This window comes from Amphibalanus amphitrite, unplaced genomic scaffold (genome assembly GCF_019059575.1).
Source record: "Amphibalanus amphitrite isolate SeventyFive unplaced genomic scaffold, NRLGWU_Aamphi_draft 000502F_arrow, whole genome shotgun sequence".
Taxonomy (NCBI): Eukaryota; Metazoa; Arthropoda; class Thecostraca; order Balanomorpha; family Balanidae; genus Amphibalanus; species Amphibalanus amphitrite.
The window spans coordinates 396,660-415,885 of NW_024881996.1; the positions used below are offsets into that span (position 1 = coordinate 396,660).

Genomic DNA, 19,226 nt, shown 5'->3' on the forward strand with positions numbered 1-19,226 from the left:
AATTTACATCGTTTATTTTCTCCCGGGTGGGGTGGGGGTGGGGGTGGGGTGTTTGGCCACACTTGCCAATGTTTGTGTGTGTCTGTAACGGAAACTGCGGCGCACAGCGACGCAAAACTTGGCACAACTTATGAATTTCGTATCGTGTCTGGAATTGTTGACACCTGGGCCTCGTTTCATAAAGCTCTGCCGTAACTTACACCTTTCCGTAATTCACACCCTTTCAAACTACGGAGCGCAAATGAAGCCGTTTCACAAAGTCACAACTGGAATTGTTTACACCTCCGTATCTAAGCACATTTGCGTAGTTACCGTAATTTATCAAGCGTCCTACAAATTACAATTTCATGTCAACACTGATTTTTTTACGAGAAATTATAAAACAATTATGTTGAATTTAAATCTTAAAAAATTATATATGAAAAAACTTAATTGATATTAATGACCATCCTTTGTTAAATCAATATATTTAAAACAGCAGAAAGCCAGCCAAGCAGAAGTGCCTAACTGCGTAAGTGGCGCGGCGCGGCGAATAAACAAAATTCCGATAGTGGCCACAAAAAGCGACTGGTACAGAAGATTTGCAGTTTCTTTGTCTCATTTTGGTTGTTCTCTCTTCCTCACCGGGCTCAACATTATAAAATATATCAAAAATTAGCTTCGAATCTTCACATTAATTCAAATTCACGCAACATTTTCGTGCGTAGTTTACACCACTGATATCAAGAACTTGATAAAATATTTGGCGTTAATTACGTCGTTTTATGAAACCCAAATGGCATCAATTGGCCCGGAATCGAGCATTTGCCGTAAATAAAGCTCCGTAATTTCGATGGCGTGAATTACTCCGGTCTCCGGCTTTATGAAACCGAATTGGCATCAAATACGCCAAATCTGGCATAATTGACGGAACGCCGTAAGTAATTCCTTTTATGAAACGAGGCCCTGGTCACATCATAAAGTCAGGTCAAAATGCTCCTCTTTTTAGCGATGGCACCCGGATACAGGTGAATAATGGCACACCGAATCACAAAATTCCACTCTTGACCCATTTTATGCCCCTGAAGTCATCTCACATCATGATACGTCTCCGTAACCCTCGCCGGCACGGGGGGAAGTTGATGCACCCGCCACCCCCCCCCCCCCCCACCCAAGGCTTCAAGCGAATAACTCGCGTAAAAAGCAGCCGATTGTGACAAAGCTTTCAGTACCCTCGCATTGATCAATTTCACATCTACCCTGAAAATTTCATGACCCTGACCAAAATGACCGTTGACATGTGACCTACTTTCCGAGGCCATGTTTGGCCGGAAGCGCGATTCGGCGTATGTCGGCTCGCATTAGCCGCGCGTTTGCAAGCTTTTCGTGGTTTCAAACGTTCATACATGTGATTTGGTGTTGCTCCCATGCAATAGGGTGGATGGCAAGGTCACCTGAAGGTCAGGCCAGGTCAGGTCATTGATCTTTGGTGACCTCGGTTCACTTTTTCGAGTTTTACATATATCTATGCTGGTTTTTGGAGATGAATTCGAATTTAGAAAGCATTTGAACATTTACGAAGTAGTTTTGGAGCCTTCGTAACATGTTACGAAGCTGTCAGAGGCGGTTGACAGGTACTACGAATATCCGTCACGACCCCTACTGGTTGACCTGACCTGACCTGACCTGACCTGACCTGGTCTAAATGCTTAAAGACATCATCTGTGATCAAAAGTAGCACGATATTGGTGATCAGCAATCCCCCCCCCCCCAATAAAAAAACATAGCAGCGACACTCAACCAATGACCTAGAGCCTTAAAATTGGGCATCATCGGCTTTCTCTCGTCACGGGCAACACGCTCGTTTTTTAAGCGACGCTCTAGCTCGATCAGGGGCCAAACGGCAAGGGGGGGTCCAACCGATCCCCCCCCCCCTACACTTTAGAAGCTGGCAAACGCCGCACACATGCGAGGGTTAAAAATGGGATATAATCGGTTTCCACTCGTGACGGGCAACACGTTTGTTTTTTCCATAAAGCTCTAGCTTGATCAGGGGCGAAACGCGAGTGGGGTTGTACCCTCCCCTCCCCTTGTGCCGTCGAAGGACGCAAAATGGCCTGTGCCGGCGAGGCGAGGGTTAACAGTTTTTGACAATGTCTTTAGATAACACATGATAGAACGTTGAAAAACACCGATGCGTTCAGCTCAATGATAGGAATCGAATGATATGCACAGCATGACCTTTTCTATGAGCTTGACCTGAGATCATTTTTGTAAATTAAATTTCAATGTAGGTATGGTTCATTTGACGCGTCTTCACGAAAGAAACGCGATTCCGGTTAAATCAACGTAATAAAAGCATGACGCCATAGGTTATTACAGAAAAACTATCCGCAAAACGTCAAATTTTGAAAGTTGTTGCCCTCTGGAGTATAAACCATTTACTCTAGGTCCAATCTGAGAAAATACACAAAAAAAAACTCAAAGAGCTATTCAATGCGCTCTTCTACGGCGCTGTAGCTCTAACAGTTCCAGACTTGACTTATGCGCCGCTTGTGAGAAGTTGTCAAAATGGGGAACCAGAATTCGTGATAATTATAATGCTGGTGACGTGCAGTGACCTTAGCGATAATCTGATGGAATAATAACCCATGAAAAATCCAACAGTGGGTTACAGATTGCTTTTTACTGCGTCTTTTTCTTTTTTTGCTTTCTTACCTTCCGAGATAACCATGCGTGGTCAAATACTTGTGTAGCCCCCTCCCTCACCCCCCACCATGGTAACGTTGGCTGAGAGGCCCACCTGTCAATTGCTCGGGATTCACCGACCACCGGCGCCACGCAACCACTCGACCGTTTTCTCCGAAGCGCCAGTGAACAACCTCGCGACCCACGTTCTCCCCTGCCTCGCAGACAAGCTGTGGCTGAGCCCTCACCTCGAACTGGTCACATGACTGACCTCGCCCGAGGCTCATCAAGTGACCAAAGCGCAGACTGGGCGCCGCGGTGCCATGGGGTCGCCACCTATCAGAACAACAGTTTCACTGCGATAACACTCGAAAACTACCACAGGTCCGTGGCGCTGTGGTTAGAAGGTGGGCTTGTAATTGAGAGGCGGTGCGTTCGGATCCTGCGGACGTCGTAACTTTTCTACAGAAAGAAGATCCGTGCCATTGAACTCATAGCTGGCTGTATGAACTCATAGTTTCCTGTATGTCGTTGCATACCTTACCTGTTAACGCGTAGCATTACTCGAAATTATCTACTAGTGTGTATAGAAAGGAAGCATATTGCAGCGACTTCATTAGATAAAGCCCAGTTACTTATGTCTGCAGAGAGATGTCATCAAGGATGCTAAGTGGTGTCAAGGCATGCCGCCAACACCTCCGCACGTTCCACCATTTACACAGGCTTTGGCCTGCAATTGCAAACTGTAATTGATACCTAGGCTGTCGTCCCACAGCCGTTAGGTCGTGGGCCCCGGACCTGGCTCCGCCTTGTGTTTACAGTGTTAAGTCATTTACCACCGGTCGGCCGGTCACGTGACTGACCTAGCCCGAGGCTTGGCCGGGTGACAGAAGCGGGCCGCGTGCTGACTGATCGTTTCGCTGAGTTCGATGCACCTCCACGGGCGTAAAACGCTGGGCTGCGCGGGCCTACGAGGGTGTGCCGCAGCGGCAGAGATCGTTCCGATAGTGGGATGGGAACGTCCCGATAGGACAGCCCGTCCTGCCGCTCAAACGGTCACCCCGGAAATGGTGTAATCGAATGAGGAGTTTCCGTCACCTGCACCGGTCGTGTGGTGGGGTGACCGCCGTCTGGAAAGGGAAACGTGAGGAGCATGATGACTTCGTCCCGAGGAGGACAAGAATTAATTTAATGTCGCGCTAGGAAAAACAAGTTCCCAACAAAAGCAATCACCCCAGCGTGGCCCGAACACACAACCCTCCAATCTATAGTCCAGCACCCTGCTGCTACGCCATGGAATACGCACAGACCAAGGCACAGACTCCCAATTTGAAAGTAGATAAGTTTGTCGGAAGCCGCGGAGGTGTATCAATTGTGGGCGAAACGATCAGTCGGCACGCGGCCCGCACTCTTGTCAGACAGCCGGGGCTCGGGCTAGGTCAGTCACGTGACCGACCGACTGGTGGTGAAGGACTCCACACTGTAAACACAGGCGGAGCCAGATCTGGGAGCCAAGGATGAAACTAACGGCCGTGGGGTCAGGGGTGCCAGATTATATGTGACAGGTAGGGCCTTGGCCTACAGTTTACAGATGCAGGCTTAAGTGAAAATGGTCCTTGTTATTGCATTGGTGCAACGAGCAGAGATGTTGGCGGCACCTTTGACACCATTTACGTAACATTTAGGAAATGACATGTCTATGCAGTTGTAAATATGTGGGATCTAAGTAGGTATGCAAGTCGCTGCAATAGGTATGATTTTCTATTCTTGATAATTAAAATAAATGCAACGCATAAACACTAAACAGGTAAGGCACGCAACGATAAACACGAAGCTATTAACCAATCAGCTGTCAAGTTACAATAGCACAGATCTCCTTTCTGTAGAAAAGCAACGACTCCCGCGCGATCCGAACACACGACAATTCAAAAGCCAGCCCGACGCCATACCACAGCGCCACGGATCCGCGGGCTGACCCGGCCCGGCCGGCTGCAGTGTCGATAGGTCGCGACCCTATGGCACCGCACCGCCCAGCCTGCACCGCCCGCCCAGCCTCGGGCGAGGTAAGTCATGTGACCGGTTCGAAGTGAGGGAACCCACACAAAATCCAGTAGTGAGTGAGATACGGAGCCCCGGGGCATAACCACGTGCCTGTAGTTAGGGACTTGAACCACCACCAGGGTCTCGAGGGCCGAAGTTTATATGCGGACAATATAAATAAAGTTTTTTATAGTCTATATTACCTATAAAGTTTATATAGTTATCCTACAAAGCTGCACTTGTTTGTGGGCGAGTGGCTGCTGGCGGTGGTGGGTCTCGTGATGATGTATGATTGATGCGTTTTATAAGCAATTAAATAAATAATCAGAACACAAGAGACGGGCCAACACAGAAGTGAGAGCAGACTTTGGGTTGTTTGCTTTTCTCACTCTTTTTTTAGCGGGATAGCCGGGTTGTTTTCCATTGCCGCGCAGTTCCTTTCAAGCGCTGACGGATTTGTTCAGCCGCAGCTTGGCTACGGGCAGGGGAGAACGAAGGTCGCGAGGTCGTTCACTGGCGCTTCGGAGAAAACAGCTGAGTGCAGTGGTTGCGTGGCGCCGGTGGTCAGCGAATCCCAGCATCTGACAGAACCAAGGAGCTGTTCGTGACCGTTTCTCTCACTCTCTCTCTAGACCAATGTCAACGGCCAGATATTTCGACCATTGTGTCAAGGCCACAGGTAGGGTTCGCTAACGGACCACCACGGAGGGTTTTTGAGAATATAGAGATAATATTCTGATAATATTAATGTGAAATATTGCCATGAATGGGCTGCAAAGTGCCAACATGGACCACAGCCCAATCTGGCCGTCAAGGTTTAGGTATTCCATATTCTTCATAAAATAGTTACAATAAACACAGTTATAGCATAGTTATAATGAGCCTTGTATTAGGCATACTATAAGAAAGGATGAAGGAAAATTAGGAAGGAAATTTCGAATAAGTATGAGAGTGGTTCAGATGTTCAGAGATTCTGAGGGCAAGGCAGAAGGATGCCGTGTTTTGAAGCTGCACCGGCAGTTTTGTAGCCTATCCGGATGAGATGAACGGCATGGCATCGCTCTCGCACGGTTCGTCGGAAAGTGAAATCATTCACAAAAGAAACGACATATACCATTCGAAAGCTGACGGTGGGACGATGCCATAAATGTGTTTTTATCGAAATCGTTTGATGGCCTTTTTCAAAAATTGTGTTTGTAATAATTCTTTATTCAACCAGCTGTCCAGGACATTCTTAAAAACATATGCATGTTTGTTTCGTTTTCCAGTGAAAGCTGAATGCCAAAGAAACAATATGTAGCAATAAAATATCCTCAAATATTAATATGCGCTTCTCACAGCCGGCAACAGGGCGCAATCACACAACTGAGCGTCACGATGGATCAAAGTCATCCACACAGACGGCGTGAAATGACCCTTATCGACTCGCCGACCCACCGCTACACAATGATACAAATGGGGTTCACGACTCACGAGTGGCCATAAATGCCGAAAAGGCCCAAATTTCAAGTTCACCTTATCGAATAAATCGTAAAATGGCCAGTCAGGCAAATGTTTGGAGTGTCTGAAAAACATGATTTTCATGTTTTTGTCAAAACCGACCTCGTGTATGATTGTCAGAAGTCGTGACATTTTCTATGTCGTAAAATGACTGTCAGATACTCGCAACTTCAAACGCCGCTAGCGTGCGTTCATTTCATACAAATGGCAAATATATATATATATATATATATATATATATATATATATATATATATATATATATATATATATATATATATATATATATATATATATTTATATATATATATATATATATATATATATATATATATATATATATATATATATATATATATATATATATATATATATATATATATATATATATATATATATATATATATATGGCAATGATCCACAAAGTCTTCTGCTTTTGATGCAGGGTCACAAAAAGCCGCATCTCTTTTGGTTTGGCGTTGCTCCAACTATTTGTCATCATATTGCAGTCGCAGTTTTTTATTTATAAATATTTGCTTTCGTTTCACCTACAGCAGTTTACACAGTGTGAGCCCGTTAGTGCACCATACCATAGCATTCCCTAATCATTTTTAAGCCGTACTGTGAAAGAATGAAGGCGCTAGCACAGGGCTGACCGGCGCTACTTAAGTTTTCGTCCGTTGCGGTCGGGTGCCGCGGCGCGGTGGTCGGCCCGGGCGGCCGCGCCGCGGGCGGGCGGCCACAGCGGGGTTTCGTCGGTGCATCCCTCTGCTGTTCCTAAATCAAGTGTCCTAGCGCCTCGTGACAAAATCCAACGGATTGCTCTTGACAAGATCTCGCGCGTGAGCATATTACTTTTGAGTTAAGGTCAATATTTGACCCACTTATAGCAGGTCAAAGTTAAACGTCTGTCGAAATTGCAATCCGCGGTGAAAGCAATCCGCCCCGACTGCGACACCCGACCGCAACGGACAAAAACTTCAATAGCGTCGGTCTGCCCTGTGCTAGCGCCTTAATTCTTTCACGGTGTGACTTAGAAATGGTTAGGGAATGCTATGGTATGGTGCACTAACGGGCACACACTGTGTAGACTGCTGTAGGTGAAACGAAAGCAAATATTTTTTAGTAAAAAACTGCGATTGCAACATGATGACAAATGACTCGATGACCGCCAAACCAAAACAGATGCGGCTTTTTGTGACCCCGCATGAGAAGCAGCAGGCCTTAGGAATCATTGTAATGCATGATTTTTGCAGTTTGTATTAAATGAACGCACGCTAGCGGCGTTTGAACTTGAAAGTATCTGACAGTCATTTTACGACATAGAAAATGTCACGACTTCTGACAATCATACACGAGGCCGGTTTTGACAAAAACATGAAAACTATGTGATTCAGATGCGACATTTATTTGGTTAGCCATATAGTGATTTACTCGGTTTGGTAAACTTGACTTTTTTGGTATTTATAGCCACTCGTCAACCCCATTTGCATCACTGTGCGATAGGTCCGCCTGACCGGCCACGGAATACGTTCGAGTCTCGTCCTACTAAACAAGTGTCATATTTGTTTGTTTAACGATCCATATCACTATCAAAGTTTTCAGGATACCGGTGAAGAAAGTTCATTCTTCTGCTACATTGACTTACAACATGCTTTAACTTACATTTTCTTATACAGGTTTTGCTCCGTCCCGCTGCGCTCAATGCCCGCGCGGGGAAAGTTAGCGGGGTTTCACTGTCAGAGGTTGTACCAGTGACACCTGTTTGGCCCTGTGACCGGTCGAAGGTTACCCCGCCCCGCCGGGCGCTACCCCCACTTCTGACCAGTTGAAGTCGATACAGCCTCTGACAGCTCAGCGCGGCCAACTCTTCTTGTATGGGCATAGCTGAGTTGAGCAAAGTAGACAAAAACAAATGCAAATTCATACATGATGTGAAAATGACAGAGCAATGAAGCTTCCTCTCAGGTATCCTGAACAGCTCAAGTACCGACTTGAATTGTTAAACTAACAAAAATGACGTCTGTTTAGTAGGGCGACAGCCGAACGTCTCTTCTGTGGCCTGTCAGACAGCTGAGAGCGCCGGGTCTGCGCGTCGATAAGGGTCATTTGACGCCTTTGTGTGGCTTACTTTGATCCGTCGTGACACTGTGTTGTGTGATTGCGCCTTGTTGCCGGCTGTGAGAGACACATCTTAATATTTCAGAATACTTTTTCGCTATGTATTGTTCTTTTGGCATTCAGCTTTCACTGGTAATCGAAAAAAACATGACTATGATTTAAAGATTGTCCTGGACAGCTCGTTGAATAAAATAAAAGATTTTTACGATTTTACAAAAACGCAATTTCTTAAAAAGGCCATCGAACGATTTCTATATAAAATACTGTTTTGGAATCAGCTCACCGTCAGCTTTCGAACGGTATATTTCGTTTCTTTGGTGGATGAAATGACTTTCCGACGAGCCGTGCTGGTTCAACCGCCAACGCATTCCACCTATAAAAATAAAACCAGCATAACGCCATTTGGGGCGACTAACGGAGCGAGCGAGAGGGTGGGCCTTGCACGTGCGAAATCGCGAGGGGTATCTCCAACTGACTTGTGCACAGCACCCTACTAACCGGTCTCTAGCGATGTGCCAAATTTGAGCACAATCGGCCCAGCCGTTCTCGAGATCTGGAAGCGGCACCCTGCACGTGCGGACATGCAAAATGGGCCCCAACTGACTTTTGCACGGCACCCTGCTAACCGGTCCCTAACCGCGTACCAAATTTGAGCGCAATCGGTCCAGCCGTTCTCGAGATCTGGAATCGACCCCTGCACGTGCGCACGTGCAGCAGCACCCCAACTGTGGCACATGCAAAGGCATTGCCTTGTGGGTGCCTACCTACATGCCAAGTTTCAGCGCAATCGGCCCAGTAGTTACCGAGATATTGCAATTGTTACAAAACTGACACCTCTTCGTTTTGCACGTGCCACGTGCATAAGGGGTCACCCACATGCATCGGAAATAGTCCAATACTTGGTAGAAGGAATGAAACTACCCTACAAAAATTACCGCATGTAAATCGGTCAAGTGGTTGCTGAGATATAAGCATCGCAAAAGCGTGACCACGGCCGGCCGGCCGCTCATACTGTCCGTTATTCTACGTAAGACTTCGCTCGCTCCGTAATGAGTGGTAAGGCGGCCAGCGCAGCGCGGCGCGTCCCTGACCCAGCCCAACGCGTCTGTGCCGAGCGTGAGGCCAGAGGGGTATACTGTACCGCTGAACCTGGGTGTGAGGCGGCGCAGTCTACCGCTCCAGTCAAACGCTGGGCCGTCGGGGGGCGAACATCACTTAGTAGGTGAGTGTACAACACCAATTTCGTTTTAATTATTATTTCATTTGAAATAAAACCACTTAATAATATTCGGTAAAATATTTTCAGGAAAATGAAATATATTAAATATGTTATGCCTATTGCCTAGGCTCTCAGGAGAAAAGGATCAACAAACGTTCTGCTGCAAATTAAACAATGCAGCAAATTAGCTATTAATGTAAACGTAATTAGCGAGACGAAAACGGCGCTTTTGTTTCAGTCATTTTTGTAGGGGTTTCAAATATTTATAGAGTTCAGTGCAAGGCCATATAACCAGGTATGGTCATCAGGCTTTTTTTTACCGTCCCCCTACCGGGCCCGAATGACGTCACTGGGATGGTAACTCGCCGGCCGCCGTCCGTAGCCATTATGGAGGACGGACGTTTAAATACGTTTTCAGCGGATTTTAGTGCAGTTTTGATGTCCGATGCAAGGCAGAACGGTGTGATGTTTCCTCAGTGAAGCAAATCAGGACCAGCTGTTACTCGAACCAAAGATTTGGCGACATTATTGGGATCGGACCGAGCCAACGTGCGCCCCGCCGGTGATCCGGCCAGCACATCGGCGGCTCTCTCGTAGATGAAAATCGCCATAGTTTTGCGCCAGGCTTCGGAGTCAATGGATTTCTGGTGACTCTGACTCCAACCGCGACTTCCAAAAACCAACTCCGACTCCGACTCCGGGCTGGGTAATCAACTCCGACCGACTCTAACTCCGACTCCGCAGCCCTGCCAGATCTGCGGAGCGGCCAGGGCTGCGGAGTCGGAGTCGGTCGGAGTCGACAGTTGTGACCGGAGTCGGAGTCGGAGTCGATTTTAGAAACCCGAGCCGGAGTCGGAGTCGGAGTCACCGGAAATATGTCAACTCCACAGCCCTGCTAGGTCTGCGGAGTCGGAGTCGGGAGTTGGAGTCGGTCGGAGTCGACAATTCTGCCCGGAGTCGGAGTCGGAGCTGGTTTTTTAAAGCCGGAGTCGGAGTCGGAGTCGCCGAAAATCCATCGACTCCGCAGCCCTGGCGGAGCCGATGGATTTTCGGTGACCCCGACTCCGACTCGGTTTCCAAAATCGACTCCGAGTCCGGTCAGAACTGTCGACCCTGACTCCGACTCCGCAGCCCTGGTTTTGCGTCTATTTCGCCCCATAATTAAGAGAGGTGTGAACTGCACAAACCGAAATTGTACCGTAACACAAGTATATGTACACATTCCAAACTTCTGACTGGAACGAACCAAATGCGTACACAATATACCGGTTTATGTCATACCATAAATCGCAGTTATAAAAAACCATATTGGACAGATTGGTAGAGGACAAATAAGGCACAAGCCTAATCTCTTGCGACTTGAGTAGGTACAATAAAATGCTCCGAACTGTCGGAAAGTTGTACAAGATGTCGCCTCTCCAAACACAATGTGCCGATTGACTCCGCGACAGCCAGGAACCGGGCAACATAACACGTGAAACAGAGCGGTGGCACCTCAGCACAGGCTCCCCAAGCTCGTCAAGGCGGCGAGAAAGGTCCGGCAAGTCGGTAACAGGTTCACCACGGCAGCGAGAGGTCAGGCAGGTCGGCAGCAGATTCACCAGGGCGGTGGCAGGTGCGACAGGTCGGCAGCAGGTTTACCAGGGCGGCGACAGGTCCGGCAGGGCGACGACTGACCTGTTTCACCAGGGCGGCAGCGTAGACGCGGCGGCAGGCCCGCTGGGGTGGCAGCAGGTCCCAGGGCGGTCGCAGGCTCACCAGGGCGGCGACAGATCAGGCAGGGCGACGGCAGTTTCACCAGGGCGGAAGCGCAGACGCGGCGGCAGGTCCGCCGGGGTGGCAGCAGGTCCAGGGCGGCGACAGGTTCGGCAGGGCGACGGCAGTTTCACCAGGGCGGCAGCGTAGACACGGCGGCAAGTCCCAGGGCGGCTCAGGCTCACCAGGGCGGCGACAGGTCCGGCAGGTCGTCGGCAGGTCGGCCTCAGCAGCAGGCAGTCAGCACTAGCAGATTCTCGGGGCAGCCCTGGCTGAGGTGGGATGTCATCAGAAACTGCACGTCTGGGTGCCGGTGTCGGATGTCGTACAGACCACGCAGCGAGGCTTTACTGCGCAGCACGCCCTGCTGGCAACGCAGGAGTGTCGGCAGCCCAGCGGGTGCTTTCGGGTCGCCTTCCTCAACTTCTTTTCGGAAACTGGCGCTCGCCACTCAGGGCGTCGGGCGACGTCTCCAAAGCTGGGAGACAGATGCTGAAGTCGATATGATGTGATTTTATGCCCTCAGCTCGGTGCCAGTCATTGTGTTGTTATGTGCAGGTAGCCACTCCGCGCCGTCCTGCACGCCAGAGGACCAGCCCCGGACCTGCAAAACACATTACCAAGTTTATTAACACAATGCAACATGAAAAGATTCACTAAGCGATGGCAAGCAAAAATAATCAATGCCCAAAGGTGCCTTTTCTTCGATTGCCTTTTCTATGTGCTGATATGAAGCCTCAAAACATGTACCTATTTTATATTTATGTATTGATTGCAGGCCTGACTCAGAATTCAGTTGAAACAAGCAAATAACACAATTTTTCATTATCATTTTGAATTTGGGTCTGGCATTACTGTTCCATGCACAGGTGCGTCTGCGTATAAAATCATATGAAGCAAATGCATTAGGTAAATAGTCTCAACAAATAGAAATTAGTAGTAGCACAGGTGGTATAAATAGAAACCAATATATAGACATTAGACAAGGATGAGCTTGTTTAGTTAGCAAATGTCAATGACATAACATTTACATAAACAAGAATGGGATTTTCAGTAATAAGCATGTCAGAAATCCTTTTAAATTCAATTTTGAAAGTTTAGATACAGATTATAAAATCTGGCAACAACTAATATTGAAAAGAAGTAACAATGAGCTTCAACTTTGCACAAAAGATGTGCCAAAATTTTGGTGAGAAATCACTTGCGCTGAATTTTGAGACCCGAAAGCCCCTGGGCCCTGACGCATCTGACAGTGAGTGAATTTTTTTTCCAGTCTGGGAGGTAAGCATAGATTGATTTGTTATTTGATACTATTTAATTTGACAAATAAGTTGTTATTTTCACAAAGCATTAAGATTTATAGAAGCTAACCACTTCCGATCCGAAACAATTTACAACTATTCCATCTCCATTCTCCTTCTCATTATGTTTTAAACAATGCTAAGGTATTTTACAACTAAATATGAGATTATCATGCTCCGTTTGAAAGCCAAAAATGACAAAAAATGGTTAAACCGGGTTGAACTGAAACGTGGCTGATCTGCCTATGATACTCATGCTTATACAGTTGAATTAATTGAATACCTGAGCTGAACTGCTGAAGCTGGTCATTCTTCATGATCTCTGAGACGACAAGTGTGTGAATGCCACTTATGTATATGCTTTTCCGATCTTCAAACACATAAAAAGTGATATTATTATCAAATAAACAATATACAAACTCCGTATAACAATACACGCAACGGCTGGAAAACACTGCGCCGGTGCGCCAGAATTGACAGCATCGCCTGAATCTCAGCGACCAATCAGCTTTCGACCATCCCAGTGACGTCACATTGGCAGCATTTGGTAGCAATTTTCCTCCTATGGTCCGGTAAAGGGACGGACCCCCCCTGGTTCAGTGGGTTGTTTCTGAGGAGATGTGGAGATGTGTCATGTGAATTAGTAGGTAATTAATCACACTTTATTAGTATATAGGGCCTTGCACTTTATCATCTGGATTAAAAAAAAAGTTTCCTGCTGAGTGCAGAAAGGTAGGTAGGTGCATCGCCAGGTTCTATCACAGGATTGGAGCAGTCATTGCAGTTGAAAGTCAAAGTTGGCTGTTCATGTTTAGGCCCTGTTCTTTATTTGGCCATCTATACCCCATATTGCAGTTGTGATGACAAGCAGTTTTCAGTGTAGTTTTGTGATCTTTGATGTCATCAATTGGTTTCATTATTTTTCGTCAACTAAAACTTATTTCAACTTTCCATTCAATCGACTCAATCATACGAGTCACTCTAATTTTCGGGAATCAAATCAGTCAACCAGTCGCTAAAGTCAAACGAGTCAGTCAACCAGTCATCTCGAAAAGTCAATCGACTCAATCCAATCAACTCAAAATACGCGTTGAATCAAATCAATCAATTCAATCGACTTGATTGGTATACAACCCTGTGCACAATAAAAGAAGATAGATACAACACTTTTGCGGCATCACTGAAAAACTTATGCAGTACTGTTATCAAAATTCTCATAACACCGTTCGACAAACCTGAAGTCTTTTTGAAATAAATATGCTTGTATTTATCGCTTCAGGCTCTGAGGCCAAAATAATGAATTTCGTAGTCGCAATCGCAAGATTTGGCTGCGTTTCTGGCGCATGCCGTTCATTTGTGGCGCAAAATAATACTTGGAAACAAAGAAGAGTAGGCACTATGTACCCCCAAATTAGAATCTAATTAATTCTAAACCGAATTAACTCTAATTCAAATTAGAATCCTTACAACCAAGCAACGACAAGGCGATAACAAACAAAAACCCAAGCGTCGCTGTTTGAAACAAAAGCGCCATATACTGCGACTTTTTTATAGAGAAGGACAACGCATTTCGGTGGGTGTTACAAGTACTGCAAGTACTGCTTCTTTTTTGCAAAAATAAAAACCTTTTTCACATACGAAAATGTGCTAGGAAATTTTCATATTTTATAGAAACTACAGTAGAAATAGTATAGATGTCGAGTAATTTTTGTTTAAGAAAAAAGAAAGCTCATTATCTCCCTTTAATAAAATTGATAAAATAATTTGTCCTGGGCCGCTTGTATCGCATCAGCATTGCAATGTGCTTGCTCGATGCAGTTTTATTTCTTTGCAAAAATGAAATGGTAGCGCTGTGATAATGCTATTTGCCATAACCCTCGCCGGCACAGGCCATTTTGCATCCTTCGACGGCACAAGGGGGGGGGGGGGGTACGACCTCCCCCTCGCGTTTGGCCCCTGATCGAGCTAGAGCTTCGGAAAAAACGAGCGTATTGCCCGTCACGAGAGGAAGCCGATGATACCCAATTTTAAGGTCCTAGGTCATCGGGTGACCTTCCAGGTCAGGTCAATGACCCGAAAACCGGGAAAATCGGGACCTGTTAGAAAGTCGTAAAGTGTGGCTGCTATGTGGTTTTCCGGGGTGCTGATCACGAATATCGTGTTAGTTTTGACCAGAGATGATGTCTTGAAGCATTTAGACCAGGTCGGGTCAGGACTCAGGTCAGGTCAGGTCAACCGGTAGGGGTTGTGACGGGTATTCGTAATACGTGTCAACCGCCTCTGACAGCTTCGTAACATGTTACGAAGGCACCAAAACTTCTTCGTAAATGTTCAAATGGTTGCTAAATTCGAAATCAGCTCCACATGTAAAACTCGAAAAAGTGAACCGAGGTCACCCGAGGTCACCAAAGGTCAATGACCCGACCTGACCTTCAGGTGACCTAGACACTCACCCTAATGTATGGGAGCAACATCAAATCACATGTTTGAACGTTTGAAACCACGAAAAGCTTGCAAACGCGCGGCTAATGCGAGCCGACATACGCCGAATCGCGATTCCGGCCAAACATGATCTCGGAAAAGAGGTCACAGGTCAAAGGTCATTTGGGTCAGGGTCATGAAATTTTCAGGGTAGGTGTAAAATTGCTCAATGCGAGGGTACTGAAAGTTTCGTCGCGATCGGTCGCTTTTTACGCGAGTTATTCGCGAAAAACCTTAGGAGGGGTTGCATCAACCCCCCCCCCCCCTGTGCCGGCGAGGGATAAATATGGCTGGTTATATGTATTGCGCATACCTTAGGACGGAGTATCTCGAAGCTGCCTTCATCGGTGAGTTACCATTCGCATACCGTACCAATGTTGTGCCAGTGCCGAGGGTATGCCATACTGCTGAGTGCTGACAGTAACGTCCACTGCCCCGGCCTCGTCCCCATCCCTCATTTGGCTGTCTCGTCTGCACTGGCAGTTTGTCTCGCGTCTGACGGCTCTGTGTACACCCCTCCGCAGGAGATGATTGTTGAGATGGAGCTGTACCGTTCCCGCGGGGAGGACCCCAGCAACCTCGGCTGTACACTGCTGCAGAGGCTCATCGGCGACCCGGAGGTCAGTCACGTGACCGGGATCACCAGCTAGAGGGAGACAGGGATGGCTAAGGTTGCTCACTGGAGCCAGAATGCTATTGTTGCGGCATCCAATCCGTTTGCAGTTTTATTTCTGAATATTTTTATTTCGGGCTCTATTCATAGTTCTACTTTTTAGGATTTGTTTTCTTTTTCGAGGTATTTTTATTTCGTTGTTCCGATCTCAAAACGTATGTTTATTTACACCTCAATTGGTTTTATTTTCATGATGTTCACGGTTCCATTTCGACTTGTATCCGATGTATGACGACCGATGAACTGTTTCTCGGCGTAGATCAATCCTGTCGTCTGATGACGGCCGTTTCTCTCAAAGCGTTACCGAGAGGTCTGTAAGTGCAGCGGCTGAATCAATAACAGACGCCCTGCAGTTTTTCTCTCAGGATGAGACTAATAGCTACTTAGGAGTTCTGTTCTGTCCAGCTGGCTGTGTGACGTGCGCTTACTAAGTTTTTGTTATTAAAGGGACCCTCCCACCTTCAAAAAAGTTAATGAATTGGCACGAAAGTGATGTCGCTCGGTTTAGAAAGAGCGAAAACGAATATCTACCAAATTTCATCGAAAAATATTCACCGGTTTTCAAGATATTAGACTTTTACTTTTGTTTACTTTTTGGGATCTCCGCTGTTCCTAGCGACTTTATTTGAAAGTGCGGCATTTGTTGCGCGCAAAGCAGCATATACCACCGCGTGCTACCAAACGTTTTAGTAAAAGATTTAAAAATCGTTAGATCTCCGCTGACGTCACAAATTCTAAGGGGGCATACCAATGCACTAGCCCCTTAGAATCCGAAAACTGCAAGTTTGAAATTCCATATCTCCGAATTAAAGCATTTGTCGATGTTGTGAGTGCCCAAACCGGTATTTGCAGGCCATGGCCACCAATTTGGCTATCTCAACTCAAAACTAATGTTAAGGTGGGAGTGTCCCTTTAAGCTTTTTCTCTTTCCAGTTACGGTAAATGTGTGGTATATGGCCTTTCATAGTTTAGCATCGAGCTCATCAGTTTACTCACAAGCTTTTATTTTCTTTTAAACCATTCAAACCCATCGTGCTGTTACGGTGCTGTGGTGTTTGCAGCAGCTTTATGTCTCGTAGATATTTTTATTATGTGCCCTTTCAGGTACATCATCAATGTTACAACGTCGTGATATGACTCGTTAGTTCAATATGCCTAGTGTATTCAACCAAGCGTTCTTGAAATGCATACCAGGGGCCGTATTCACGTCGACTTCGTAAGCCGATTTTCTTTCGTAAGTATAATTTGGTATTCACGTCGACACATCTTAAGTTTTTATCAACGGAGTTCACGTGAATAAAAAAAATTCCTTAAGAAGTAGGTCAAACTTAAGAAAATTCTTACGAAAATGATCGACGTGAGTACGGCCCCAGTTCGGTTAGGTTGACTGGAACCGATTTACGTTATGAGGTGGTGCGGTAGTTCGTGCTCGTAGTTAGCGGTTCCTCGAATGGTTCACCTAACAGACTAAGATTTGGGTCTTGGTTCTTTCATAGACACTGCGCGCTGCTGGTCCCCTCGGATATAAGATGGCTCTGGAACCCAGATGTGTGTGCAGAAGATGAGCTAAAAGCACCCGAGTATCCCGGCTTAGATGAGATCTTGTATGACAGCTGTTCTCTCTCTGCAGGGCAAGCTCGTGGAGCCTGGAGATATTAACTCTCCCGCTCGTGTGTTCCAGCAACTGAAGCCGTTCGCGCAGCGCTCGATGCTGATGTCCCAGCCGACCCGGCGACGGAGCCAGCCCTCAGACGGCTCCAGCAGTCAGCAGCCCGACCGGATAGCCGACATAGAGACTGAGGTGCGGACGTAGGCGGCGTCTATCGGACACTCCAGTCATCAGTAGTACACTTACTGACGCACAGATGCCGCCCATGCAGCGCGATGGAAAGCCATTGTGGCGAGCGGACCCCAAATATGATCTGGTGTTTTCTACAGCTGAGAATGAATCTTAATCAGAATCTGAGGTGTGTCAGTGAGATTTTTACCCGCGATTGTGGCTTGTCGCTGAGGGAGGTGCCTCCCCACTGACCGATCTGACGTGAAAGTTAACCACTTTCTCGGTGTTAGGCAGGCGGCCATATCCGATGCTGTTAGATGAGATCTGATTTGCTCAGTGGACGTTCCGGAGGTTGTTTTTAGTACTTACATATAATGCTGATCATGTCAACTGTTAATGCGACAATAATAATTAGTAGGAGTGCTTCCCTATGCTATTTACCGTCGTGCAATCCATGGCAGTGCGCAACGTCCAGACAAGTGGCCATTTAACCAGTGCCACGTTCTTCGAGGCCAAGTTCGGTACTTAATCGCTTATAGCAATACGTGTCCTATAAGTGAGGTGATTGGACGATGCTTTTATTGTGGTGGCGTGGATGATATCTGTTAGAATTGTTCTGGTGCTTTGCTGTGCTGAATGCTTTGAGTTCCTTGCGGAGTGCGCACGAAAACACGCAGGGAAACGGGTACGGAGGCCCGTATGAAACCGTGATGTGCTGGATCTGATAATCTGATATGAGATGTTAATATTTATTTGTCAAAAGTTGTGATACAGGGAGGAGGGCATCTCGGACGATGCTACGATATCGACCGTGATTTAATCGCTGTGGAAACCCAGGCGTGTTTCTGAAAAGTTACCGTCGTGCCTGAGCAGCATGTGTTGTATCTGATTAAAAAAGTCAAACTCCATACTGCAGCAAAACTAAGTGCCCACCTGTCTCCTGCCAATGACACTGAAGTCGGCGAGCTTTACCACAGGAGATCTGACGTTGCTTTAACGGTGCCTCTGGCGTAGTCCTACAGTGTAACGCTGTACAGTCCTCTCACGTAACACCCCAGACCGCTGAGGACCGGGAACGTGGTCTCCGGGACCAGGGACCGCGTGTGGTCTGGCGTGGTCTCGTGCCCGACGGGTGGACAGCGTCCTTTCACTGGCCTCGCGACGTGAGGACGGATTGTTGGAGTGAATAATACAGAGAACGCTACAGAGTTATGTGTTTGCGTCTGTTTGAATGACCGACCGGCCAGGAGCGGCGAGTGTTTCTTGTCTTCGTCCGCGTCTGTTTTGAATGGTGAGATGGGACAGACTGGTTACTAGCCACAACGGACAACAGCTGAGGGAAGCCAAACCGCGCACACACCAACACGCCGAGTGCCTAGTGGGCGGCAGGCCAGCGAGGTTTAGAGCGGTGTGTGTATGGGACTGGAAACTTGGGGAGAGGGAGGGGTGTCGTGTCGGAAAACCGGTGTCGATGATCCGATGCGAAACGTGAACATCAGCTGGATGAAGGAAGGATTAGGGGAGAGTGGGGTAATTTGGCCGGTGGTGTAAATTGGCCGCCCCCACCTGTACGATGTCTAATAAAAGTGAGTGAAATAACTCTAGTCTCTATTCATTTGTCATGGGTAGAAATAACTGGAGGACAAATGTCAGAACTTTGCCCCTCGTAGTTTTATTCAAAATTAATAA

The 19,226-nt window shown here is 46.9% G+C and overlaps 1 protein-coding gene across 6 annotated transcripts in view; it reads left to right on the top strand.

Moving 5' to 3' along the window:
• LOC122392828 (anoctamin-1-like) overlaps positions 1-18,745 on the top strand; it is a 40,129-nt gene extending 21,384 nt beyond the window's left edge. For 4 of the 6 annotated variants that reach the window (XM_043388135.1, XM_043388134.1, XM_043388137.1 and 1 more), the window contains 2 exons: positions 15,609-15,704; positions 17,439-18,745. In XM_043388135.1, the coding sequence (XP_043244070.1) occupies positions 15,609-15,704; positions 17,439-17,570 (228 nt within the window). In that variant the 3' untranslated portion in view covers positions 17,571-18,745. Of the gene's footprint in view, positions 1-15,608; positions 15,705-16,016; positions 16,068-17,438 lie in introns of all 6 variants that reach the window. The other 2 variants (XM_043388140.1, XM_043388139.1) reach the window with 1 other exon arrangement.
• Positions 18,746-19,226: the final 481 nt, after the last annotated feature.